Raw genomic sequence first — 11,724 nt, forward strand, 5'->3', positions numbered from 1 at the left:
CCCTGGAATGGGTTGTCCAGGGAGGTGGTCGAGGCCCCGTCCCTGGGGGTGTTTAAGCCCAGGCTGGATGAGGCTCTGGCCAGCCTGATCTAGTGTGGGGTGTCCCTGCCCATGGCAGGGGGGTTGGAACTAGATGATCCTTGTGTTCCCTTCCAACCCTGAATTAAACTATGAAACTATGAAACTATGTGGCACTTGGAGCCATGGTTTAGTTGTCAGGAGGTGCTGGGTGATGGGTGGTTGGACTTGGTGATCTCTGAGGTCTTTTCCAACCTTATTGATTCTATGATTCTGTGATTCAGGGGGTTGCTCACCTGCCTGCCTGAGCTGGATTGGGAATGTCACAGCTGACCTTTCTCCAGCTGTGATGTAGAAGATGCCTCTGGGCCTGTGATGCTTCCTGTCCTCCAGATCTGAGCCCTGCACCATGTGTGTGGGCAGCAGGAGCAGGGCAGGGATTGTGCCCCTGGACTGGGCACTGGGGAGACCCCAGCTCAAATCCTCAATGAGGGGAGACCTCATTGCTCTGTACCACTCCCTGAGAGGAGGTTGGAGCCCAGTGCGGCTCTGTCTCACTCCCCAGGTAACAAGGAAGAGGGTAAGAGGAAATGGCCTCAATTTGCCCCAGGGCAGGTTTAGGTTGGATAGGAGGAAACATTTCATCTCCAGAAGGGGTGTCAGAGGTCTGGCCCAGGCTGCTCAGGGCAGTGGTGCAGTCCCATACCTGCAGGCTTTTCACAGCTGTGCAGCTGTGGTGCTGAGGGCCATGGTTTGGTGGTGCCCTGGCAGTGCTGGGGGCAGGGTTGGACTCCATGAGCTCAAAGGTCTTTTCCAACCCAAACTATTCCATGTGCAGGGCCAGTCCCCACCAGCCAGCCCGCAGCCCCTCGTGCCCTGGTCACGGCTGGAATGCGTACCCCGAGGTGCCTCCCAGCTCTCGCTCAGGACAGCCAGGCGCAGGAAGCCCTCTGCGCTGCCACCACTGTATCCCCCCCACTGTCCCCAGCGTCGAGGGTGGTGGCTGCCGTCCGGTGTCCCCTGCCCCGCCCGAGGGGCGGAGCGGCCGCGGCCCGAGGGGCGGAGCGGGGCCGCTGGAACCTTCCAGAGCGCGGGCGAGAGAGCGAGGATGGAGGACGAGGTGAGCGATGGCCGGGCGGGAGCCGGCGTGGCGGGGCGGGAGCCTAAGTGGCCGGGCGGGAACCGGCGTGGCCGGGCGGGAGCCTGAGTGGCCGGGCGGGAACCGGCGTGGCCGGGCGGGAGCCGGCGTGGCGGGGCGGGAGCCGGCGTGGCCGGGCGGGAGCCGGCGTGGCCGGGCGGGAGCCTGAGTGGCCGGGCGGGAGCCGGCGTGGCCGGGCGGGAACCGGCGTGGCCGGGCGGGAGCCGGCGTGGCCGGGCGGGAGCCGGCGTGGCCGGGCGGGAACCGGCGTGGCGGGGCGGGAGCCGGCGTGGCCGGGCGGGAACCGGCATGGCCGGGCGGGAGCCTGAGTGGCCGGGCGGGAACCGGCGTGGCCGGGCGGGAACCGGCGGGGCGGGAACCGGCGGGGCGGGGCGGGAGCCTGAGTGGCCGGGCGGGAACCGGCGGGGCGGGGCGGGAGCCTGAGTGGCCGGGCGGGAGCCTGAGTGGCCGGGCGGGAGCCGGCGTGGCGGGGCGGGAGCCGGCGTGGCCGGGCGGGAGCCGGCGTGGCGGGGCGGGAGCCTGAGTGGCCGGGCGGGAACCGGCGGGGCGGGGCGGGAGCCTGAGTGGCCGGGCGGGAACCGGCGGGGCGGGGCGGGAACCGGCGTGGCGGGAGCCTGAGTGGCGGGGCGGGAGCCGGCGTGGCCGGGCGGGAACCGGCGTGGCCGGGCGCACATGGACAGCCCCGGCGCGGCGGGGAGGACCTGGGGGCCTCACGGGGGCGGCCGTCGAGCGGGGGCCGCAGTCCGGTCTCGGGGCGCTGCTCCGTGCCGGGGCACAGCGGGAGGCTCCCGCACGGCCCCATTCCCAAGCTGACCTGCGCCAGGCCCGGAGCCGCTCCCCTCCGCCGTGAGCTTCTCGCCGGTGCCCCGGAGACCGGTGATGGAGCCTCGTTAGCGCCTCATGGGCTGCGAACTTCCCCGGGTTCAGCCTGTTCCGGAGCCGCGGGGGCCAGGGCGGTGCCGTGTCCCGGGGGCAGCCCCGGGAGCTGCGGAGCCCCCGGCTCTGGTTGAGCTTCTGAGGCCTTCCCACGCCGGCTGGCCCCACGTGGGGCCTCACCCGCGGCCCAAGGCCTTCCCTGTGCTGCGGGGAAGGTGCAGCCCCCGGAGACGAGGAAGGTGCCGGCCGCTGAGGATGCTGCTGGAGCTGGGGTGCAGCTTCCCAGCCCTGCTGAGCCTTCGCAGGCCTTAATGAGCTGAACCCTGATGCAACACGGGTGGTGCTGACCCTCCTTGATGCTCTCAGAAGCCTTGAGGTGATGCCGAGGGAAGATAGTTGCCAGCCTGTCTGGCATGCGGTGCCCTGCTGGGTCACTTGGCTCTGTGCTCCAGACCCCTCTTGCAGCACCAACCAGGTGCTTTCAGAGGCCTTGCAGGTGTCCATGGAGGAGCTGCTGGGGTCCTTGAGCTCTGCTGAAGTTGCTGGCTTGAGCCCTGTGGAGCAGGCTGGGGACAGCAGGCAGCGTGGGTGGTCCTTGGGTGTGCAGTGCTGAGAGGTTCCTCAAGCTCCCTCGGGGTGCAGGGGTTCAGCATTTCCTCCTCCACTGACTCGATGGTGCAGCTGCCTCATGGAGTTGGGGTGTCCCCAGCTGGGAGGCTGGAAACCCTCTTTGCCCAGACAGGCACCAACATCACTGGGTTGGAACCAGATGCTCTTTAAGGTCCCTTCCAACCCAACCCATTCCTTGACTGTCTCCAGCTGCTTCATGGAGTTGAGATGTCCCCAGCTGGCAGGCTGGAAGCTGTCTTTGCCTGGACAAGAACCAACATCATTGGGCTGGAATTAGATGCTCTTTAAGGTCTCTTCCAACCCAACCCACCCTGTGCCCATCTTCCCCCTCAGCTGTGGTCCAACACTATCAACCACGACAACAAGGTGGCCCTGCTGGCCTGGGCCAAGGCAGCTGGCATCACCCTGGTGCAGATCAATGGTCAGCGGCGCTACGGGGGCCCCCCGCCAGGTAGGTCTGGAGAGCCTCCGGGGGGGGGTGGGCAGGGGGAGCTGGGCTCACCTGGCAGGCGCGGGGCTGAGCCAGGGTCTTCATTGTCACCACATCCCTCGCAGGCTGGGTGGGCAGCCCGCCGTGCGCCGGCTCCGAGGTGTTCATCGGGAGGCTGCCGCAGGACATGTACGAGCACGAGCTGATCCCGCTCTTCCAGAGCGTGGGCGAGCTCTACGAGTTCCGCCTGATGATGACCTTCAGTGGCCTCAACCGCGGCTTCGCCTACGCCCGCTACAGCTCGCGGCGCGGCGCCAGGCGGGCCATCGCCACCCTGCACAACCGCGAGGTGCGCCGGGGCTGCGCCATCGTGGTGTGCCGCAGCACCGAGAAGTGCCAGCTCAGCCTCGACGGCCTGGGCCCCACGCTGGGGCGCCCCCAGCTGGAGGCGGTGCTGCACGGCCTCACCCAGGACTTGCTGGACGTCACCCTCTACCCCAGCCCCAACCAGAAGTGCTGCCAGCTGGCGCTGCTCCGCTACAGCTCGCACCACGCCGCGGCCATGGCCAAGAAGACCCTCATGGAAGGTAAGGGAAGGGGAGGCTTGGAATGCTGTGGGTGCTGCTTGGGATGAGCACAGAGCATTAGGGGTTTGAAGGGACCTTGAAGCTCATCGTTCAGCCCAAAATCCCCCTGTCAGAGCAGGAGCACCCAGGGCAGGGCACACAGAGCACATCCAGGCAGGCCACGAATGTCTCCAGAGAAGGAGACTCCACAGCCTCTCTGGGCAGCCTGCTCCAGGCTGTGTCACACTCACAGGGACGAAGTTTTCCCTCCTGTTCCCTTCTCTACTCCAGATTGTGCCCAGTGCTCCTCATGCTGTCCTTGGACATCCGTGAGCAGAGCCTGGCTCCAGCCTTGCACATCTTGATCCCCAGCAATGAGGGCGAGCTCCAAGTCCCAGCTCCCTCAGCCTGGTCTCACAGGGAGATGTTCCACTGCCTGCAGCAGCTCTGTGGCTCTGGGCTGGACTCTCAAGCAGTCTTCCTGGTGCGTGCCAGGATCACACTCCAGGCTCAGCTGCCAGGTGGCTTCAGCCTCGCTCCCTGCCTGTGTCCCATGGGAGGCAGCTCACCTGCCTGGTGCTGCTCCCCAGCAGTCCTTGTGCAGACCTAGTTGGGGGGGAGTGGTCAGAGGGGTTGCTGGAGGCCCTCAGGCAGCTGCCTGCTCCAAGCAGGAGCATCACTAGAACCAGCCCAGGACATCCTGAGCTGTGGCCAAGTGGTAAAACCCTTCTGATGGCTATGCCTTACCCCTCAGAGTGCCCTCTGATGCCCAGATGTGTGAGCAGAGCCTCCAGAGTCCTGCTCTGTAGTTGCTTCTGCCCCAGCTGAGAAGCTTTTGGCTTTGCCATCTTCACATCTGTCCCTAAAGCCCCCTGAGCTCAGCAGCCCTGAGCCCATCCTGGTAGTGAAAGGAGGTGGAAAAGCAGCTGCCCTGCTGCTGTGGGGTGGCTGTGCAGGCAGGGGAAGGGCCCCAGCAGTTTGCATGCTGTGGGTGAGGGTCCTACCCCGCCTGGGGCCTCATCAGCCGTGGAGGCACTGGGCCAGCTGCTGGGGGACAAGGCAGAGCGAGGTGTGGGGCGAGTGGGGGCTGGTGCACTGCCAGCTCCTGCCAGGCAATGCTGGTGTGCCCTAGGGAATTGGAAGCTGGTGGGCCTGGAGGTGAAGGTGAAGGTGGACTGGCTGAGGAGAGACCTGAAGCAGAAGCTGCAGTTGTGTGAGGAGAGCCCAGCAGCCAGGCAGGAGCAGGAGCAGCAGGCCAAGTGCCCAGCGGTGCCCCAGTCTCCAGTGCCCTCTGATGTCCTGGCCAAGCTGAACACCTTGTGCCAGAGGCGGCACCTGGGCACCCCTGTGTTCTTCACCGAGTGCGTGCGGGTCACCTCCAGGGGGTGGCTGCGGTTCTGGTGCCAGGCAGTCATCCCAGGCTGCCCCTTGTCCTTCAGTGGCTTCGTGCGGGTGTGGCAGGACAGGCCTGGCAGCAGCGGCCGCGAGCAGGCCATGGCCACTGTGGCACTGCACCTTCTCCAGATACTGGGTGAGTCCTCCCTGGGGCTTGGTGCCAACCCCCCTGCCCCTCCCAGGGTCTGGGAGTGTGAAGTGGTGGTGCTTCCGGAGCTGGTGGGGCCCTGCCTGCCAGGCACCATCACCTCCCCACCAGCCGTGTGCCATGGGACTCTGGGCTCCAAGGGGCATCTCTGGTTGAAAGCAGGAGGGGAGGGGTTTGGGGTGCTGCTGCCCACCTGACAGCTTCCTCTCCATGCAGGGCACCAGCTGACATAGGCAGCCTCTGCCTGAAGCACACCTTGAGCCCCAGCCACCAGCACCGCCTGCAGCCCTGCTGGCATCTGCTCCTGTCCAGTTCTGCTTTGGCTTTCTTTGGAGAGCTGTCCCTGGAGGGCAGGGCTGGTGGCCTGCCCTGGCACACCTGCCTTGGCACACCTGCCCCGTGCCCAGCCAGCTCTGGGGCCAGCTCTGGGTTTTGGGGATGTAGCTTCACATTCCCAGGTGGAGCAGCTCCCAGTTGGTTGTTGGAGGGGCAGCTCCCAGTTGGTTGTTGGAGGGGCAGCTCCCAGTTGGTTGTTGGAGGAGCAGCTCCCAGTTGGTTGTTGGAGGGGCAGCTCCCAGTTGGTTGTTGGAGGGGCAGCTCCCAGTTGGTTGTTGGAGGAGCAGCTCCCAGTTGGGTCTTGGAGGGGCAGCTCCCAGTTGGGTCTTGGAGGGGCAGCTCCCAGCTGTTGATGGAGAAGCTCCCAATTGGCCCCCAGGAGGCCACCCGTGGGGGGTATGGAGGATGCTTCATGGTGTGGTGGAGGTGGGGGAGGCCCTGTGGGCACTGGGAGGCTGTGGGGAAGCAGCCCTGGGGTCCATGACTCAGGACTAGGAGGTCCACCCTCTTCATTTGGTATTAAAGTAGCCTGGCAAGCACCATCCTGCTCGTGGCATCTTTTGTGCCCGCGCCCTTCTCGACCCCTGCTGATGCCCCTCAGGGCTGGGCTGTGAGGGAAGGGCAGGGAGCAGGGTCTGGTGTCTGGGCATGAGAGCTGGGTGCTGGTGGTGACCTCCCTGCTGCACCCAGTGCCTCAGCTGGACAGCATCAAATCACAGAATGGTTTGGTTGGAAGGGGCCTTCAAAGCTCATCCAGTCCAACCCCTGCAGCCAGCAGGGACATCCCCAGCTGGAGCAGGCTGCTCAGAGCCCCAACCAACCTGACCTGCAGTGGTGCCAGAGAGGGGGCAGCTCTACCTCTGGGCAGCCTGGGCCAGGCTCTCCCCACCCTCAGTGTCAAACATTTCTCCCTTCTCTCCAGTCTGAGTCTCCCTCTCAGAGTTCTAAAGCATTCCCCCGTGTCCTGTCACCACAGGCCCTGCTCCAAACTCTGTCCCCAGCTTTCTGCTCAACCCCTTGGGCCACTGCAAGGCCACCAGAAGGTCTCCCTGGAGCCTTCTCCTCTCCAGGCTGCACAACCTCAACTCTCAGCCTGGCCTCACAGCAGAGGGCTTCCAGCCCTGCCAGCATTGCTGTGGCCTCCTCTGGCCCTGCTCCGGCAAGTCCCTGTCTGTGCTGAGGACTCCAGAGCTGGTTCCAGCATTCCAGGCACTGGGCATATCTGGCTCTCCAGCCCAGGGCACTGCCAGGTGATGTGCCATGGCTGAGGGGCCAGGGCACTGCCAGGGTGCAGATGTTCCCTTCCTGGCAGGGGAAGGTGGTGCTGGTTCCCTGCCCTCATCTACGCTGCCTGCAGCTTCCTGAAGCCACGAAGCACCCTGTGCAGGAGGGTCCAGTCTGTGCCTGCAGCTCTGCCCCTGGCCACACTGGATGTCCCTGTCCCAGCCCAGGCCCCTCCTAACCCCGGCTGCAGGTCAGGACAGCCAGGCACAGGGTGCCCTCTGCACTGCCACCTCTCTGTCCCCCAGCACCCTGCAGCAGGTACCAGGGGTGCCAAACCACAGGCAAGAGGCACTGGGAAGTGAAAGGCACTGGGTTTATTTGCAGTAGAGCTGATGGCTAATTAATTAACAAGCTTTTAATGGGCAGTGGGGGCCAGGGTGGCCTCCAGGAAAGGGATGGACCTGATTGCCCAGGCCAGGCCCCCCCATGGCATACCCACCCTCCAAGAAACCCCTGCCCCTCACCCCTTTCCAGCCCCCCCAAATGCACCAGCAAACCCCAGCCATGGCCAACCCCCACCCTGGGGTACCAGAGATCCCCAACCCCCTATTAGAGCCACACACACACCATCCATCAGGGATCCTCACTCATGACACCTCCCACCCATCCCAAACCCATCCACCAGAGACCCCTGCCCCCTTAAGTCATTCCCCCCACCCCTGGATACCCCCCTTGCCCCTACCACAGCAGGGACCCTCAGTCACCATTCCAACACCCCCAAATTGACCCCACAGCTGCATCCTCCCACCTCTGGACACCTGAGATCCCCCCAGTGTCTCACCCGTGATCCCCCGTAAGCTCCTTCCCAGAGTTGAGCCCCACCCCCCTCCACCCCACCCCCCTCCACCCCACCCCCCCAACAGTCCCTGGCCATGTTGTCCCACCCCTGACCCCCCCCCATACCAGAGCCCTTCAGTCACACCCCACAGCCACCAAATCCCACTCCCTAGGGCCCCTCATCCAAATCCCCATACCAGAGGAGTGGCCCTGGACCCCCCATGCCAGCACCCCTCAGTCACATCTCCCCCCACCCCCGCTCCTCTCCCTAAGGACCCTCAAACCAAATCCTCACTCCCTGAGACCCCCAACCTCCCGCCCCTCCCCACACGTCCCTCCCATGTCAGGGAGCCCCCTACCCTGGGCTGGATCGCTCCAACCTCCCCCGCTTCCCGGGGCCACCCCAAGGCTCCCTCCCGGGTCCCCGGCACCCCACGGGTGCTGCCCGCTCCCCGCGATTTGTCCCGGGGCTGTCCTGTTCCTTTAAGAAGCTGCCTGCGCCCCAGGAGTGGCAGCGCTAGCAGCCAATCAGGCACCGGGTCTGGTGCCAGCGCTGCCCAATCGGGCTGTGGCCGGCGGAGCAGAGTCCCACCCCGGAAGCTGCGCTCTGAGGGAAGGGCGCGGCCAGGCCCCGCTCCCTCAGTCGCTGTCGTCGCTGTCGCTGCCCGCAGCCGCCTCCGGCTCGGCCTCATCCCGCAGATCGGCGAAGAAGTCCTCGCCGCTGCCCACCGCCTTGCCACTGAGAGCCCGCAGCGGGACCCCCTTCTTCTTCTTCTTGCGGTAGTCATCCACCACCATCCCCCCCAGGGCCGAGACGTCCCAGAACTTCACCTTCTGGTCGTGGGCGCAGCTGGCCAGGAGCTGCCCGCCCGGCGCCACGGCCAGCTGCTCGATGGGCTCGCCCAGGTGCTGCCCCACGCAGCCCAGCACACGGTTCGGCAGCACGTTCACCGCCCTGCGACGGGACAAGGGCAGTGATGGCCCTGCGGGGGCCTGCACAAGCACAGCTGCTCCAGCGGCCAACCAGAGACTGAGCTGGAAGGGACCTTAAAGCTCTCTCAGCAGGGACAGCAGAGCAGGCTGCTCGGAGCTGCAGACAACCTGACCTGCCGTGGTGCCAGCCACGGGGCAGCTGCCACCTCTCTGGGCAGCCTGGGCCAGGCTCTCCCCACCCTCAGTGTCAAGCATTTCTCCCTTCTCTCCAGTCTGAATCTCCCTCTTTGAGTTCAAACCATCCCCCCCTTGGCCCACCCTGCTCAAAACTCTGTCCCCAGCTTCCTGCTCGACCCCTGGAAGCACTGAAAGGCCAGCAGGAGGCCGGGTTTAGTGTCAAACCGTCACCCCTTGTCCTACCACTACACTCCCCAGTAAGTCCCTCCCCAGCTTTCCTCTAGGCCCTCTTTAAGCACTGTAAGGCCACCAGAAGGTCTCCCTGGAGCCTTCTTTATCCTGGGCTGAACAAGCCCAACTGTCAGAGCCTGGCTTCACTTCCAGCCCTGCCAGCATTGCTGTGGCCTCTGCCTCTGCTCCACCAGGTCCTTGTCTGTGCTGTGCTGAAGCCTCCAGAGCTGCCCCAGCACTGCAGAGGAGATCTCAGCAGAGCACAGCACAGGGGCAGAATGCTCTCCCTGCCCCTGCTGCCCTACACACTGCTGGGGATCAGCTCAGGGCTGGGCTGGCAACACTCACTGCTGGCTCACCTCCAGCACTCCCAAGTCCTTCTCCCCAGGGCTGCTCTCCAGCCCTTTAATTGCTGCCTGGGGTTGCCCCCAGCCCTGGTGCAGGACCTTGCGCCTGGCCTTGTTGAAGCTGGACACCATTCTCCCACACCTTGTCCATAACTCAGGCAGATCTCATCCCAGGCCCTCCCCATCTCACCCCGTGGCCTGACCTGATGACTCCATCCAGGGAGCCCACGCAGACGATGCTGTCTGTGACGGGCACCATGCAGTCCACGGACTCGGCCCTGAGCGCAAAGCGGTCGCTGGCGGCCCCGAAGCCATCCCAGTTGAAGAGGTAGATGGTGCCCTCGCTGGAGCCACAGACCACCTTCCTGCCCCTCTGGGCAGCGAGCGGCACAGTGAGGCAGGGCAGAAAACCCCGGGCCCGGAGAGGCAGCTGGGGCAGGGCCTGCCACTCACCTTCAGCAGCACCACAGAGGTCAGGTCCCCGTTCTGGGGCTCCGAGAGCAGCTCAAAGCGTCTCCTCTTCACGTTGAAGACGCCCAGGGTGCCGTCACCGCTGCGGAAGGCGGAAGGGGCACGTCATGAAGCGGGGAGAATGGCGCAGGACACTTCCCCAAGCCCTAAAGAGGGCTGAGGGGAGCTGCCCCCAGCGCCACGGAGCCTGCGGTACCTGGCGGTCAGCAGGATCTTCCCGGTGCCGTCCACGGCCATGGCGCTGATGTACTCCTCCTGCTGCTGGGCTTCCAGGATGGAGTCTCCCTTCCGCAGGTCCCACACCTTCAGCCCCCCGTTGTCATCGCCCGTGGCAAAGACGTGGGGGTCGATGGGCAGCACGCAGTTGAGGGCCGAGCTGCGGAGACCCCAGCCCCACACCGGAACTGTCGCAGCCACCACCTCCAGAGCCTGGAGGACAACGTTCTGGCCTCTGCCTCCCCGGGAGAGGGGAGGGGCCTCTGGCCCACGGGTGAGTGCCAGGGACAAGCGCCCACCCTAGACCTACCTGTGGGCCTTGGGGAAGCGCGTTTCCAGCCGTCCCTCCTCCACCGTCAGCAGATGGATGGACTTGTCCTTGGAGACGGTGAAAAGCTCTGGAGAGGAGCCTCAGCACCCCCAGCCCCGGTATCCCCCGCCGCGCCCCGGTGCCACCCCACGCTCCCCACACTCACTTTGCCCGTCCTGCGAGAAGGCCACGTCCCGGCACGACTTGAGGTGATGCCCCGATGACCAGAGCTGCCGGTTCTCCCCTTCGGTGCAGGAGTACGAGTACCTGCCGGCTCCAGGTCAGCCTCACCCGGGGGGATGGGGAGCCCCGGCGGGCGCTGCCCGGGGGGTCCCACACCCGGGACACCCCCCCCCTCCCCTCCCAATCCCGGCCCCACTCACAGGTAGACATCGCCGTCCACGTCCCCCGCTGCCAGCAGCGGGCGGGCCGGGTGCAGAGCGATGGCGTTGGCCGTAGCCTCGAAGCAGATGTCCTCGGGGGTGTCGCGAACCCGGGGCTCCCTCGTCTCTGGCTCCGATGATTCCTGGAGAAGAGTGGGGCCGGTGGGAGCGGCGGGGCCGGTGGGAGCGGCGGGGCCGGGGGGAGCGGCGGGGCCGCGCTGCCCCCACGCGTGCTCACCTCCTCCGCTGCCGCCATGGCAGCCATGCTCGTTCCGCGTAACCCCGCCCCCTAATTTCAATAGCCACTCCTTGTTTACATAGCCACGCCCTCGTATGCATAGTCCCGCCCCCGCCCGGCGCCCCCTGGCGGCTCCGCCGTGCCGCAGCGGTCGTGCCGCAGCTCTCCGAGCCCCTCGCATCCTGATTTGAGTTCGGTTCCCACAGGCCCGAAAACGGTCCCCGGGGCTCGTCCTTGCCGCCTCATTTCTTTTCTCCTGCTTTTCCAGGCGCGTCCCCAGACGAGCTCCTGCCATTACCCCACAGGAACACCGATGCCTCCTCCCTCCCTGCACGGGGGGCTGCCAGCGATCAGCCTGGCTCCGGCAGAGCAGCTTGAGGTGCGGCACAGGGCCACCAGCAAGGTCCCTGTCTGGGTCCAGAGGGGGTGCTCCATCTCCTTCCTGCTGGCCGTGCACCCTGGGGCTGAGCACTCCCCGGTGGTGGGAGGGACAAGTGCTGCTCCCACCTCTCCCCCCAGCCCCTGCTGCAGGGCAAGCAACTCATGGAATGGGCTGGGATGGAAACAACCTTAAAGCTCATCCAGTCCACCCCCCTGCAGCCAGCAGAGACAGCTGTAACTACAGCAGGATGCTCAGAGCTCCAAACAACCTCACCTGGAATAGTTCTGAGGAGCCTGGGCCAGGCTCTCAGCACCCTCACAGTGCACAATGTTTTCCTTCTAACATAAATCTCCCTCCTTTAGTTTCAAACCATCACCCCTTGTCCTATCACCACCCTCCCTGAGAAGAGACCCTCCC

General features: G+C 65.5%; 2 protein-coding genes across 2 annotated transcripts; one reads left to right on the plus strand and one right to left on the minus strand.

The window, feature by feature from the left end:
• Nucleotides 1-1,115: 1,115 nt before the first annotated feature.
• Nucleotides 1,116-6,089, plus strand: DND1 (DND microRNA-mediated repression inhibitor 1). Its single transcript, XM_068165632.1, has 5 exons — nt 1,116-1,138; nt 3,017-3,134; nt 3,239-3,700; nt 4,812-5,210; nt 5,439-6,089. The coding sequence occupies exons 1-5, from the start codon at nt 1,127-1,129 to the stop codon at nt 5,453-5,455; spliced, it is 1,008 nt and encodes a 335-aa protein (XP_068021733.1). The 5' UTR covers nt 1,116-1,126; the 3' UTR covers nt 5,456-6,089.
• Nucleotides 6,090-7,955: 1,866 nt separating this feature from the next.
• Nucleotides 7,956-10,985, minus strand: WDR55 (WD repeat domain 55). The gene is made up of 8 exons (XM_068165636.1): nt 10,926-10,985; nt 10,688-10,830; nt 10,471-10,571; nt 10,305-10,392; nt 9,975-10,154; nt 9,761-9,860; nt 9,511-9,680; nt 7,956-8,574 (listed from the first exon to the last, which is right to left on the minus strand). The coding sequence occupies exons 1-8, from the start codon at nt 10,950-10,952 to the stop codon at nt 8,259-8,261; spliced, it is 1,125 nt and encodes a 374-aa protein (XP_068021737.1). The 5' UTR covers nt 10,953-10,985; the 3' UTR covers nt 7,956-8,258.
• Nucleotides 10,986-11,724: the final 739 nt, after the last annotated feature.

Source organism: Melanerpes formicivorus, unplaced genomic scaffold (genome assembly GCF_026170545.1).
Source record: "Melanerpes formicivorus ecotype bairdi unplaced genomic scaffold, bMelFor1.0.p_v2 SCAF_91, whole genome shotgun sequence".
Lineage (NCBI taxonomy): Eukaryota > Metazoa > Chordata > Aves > Piciformes > Picidae > Melanerpes > Melanerpes formicivorus.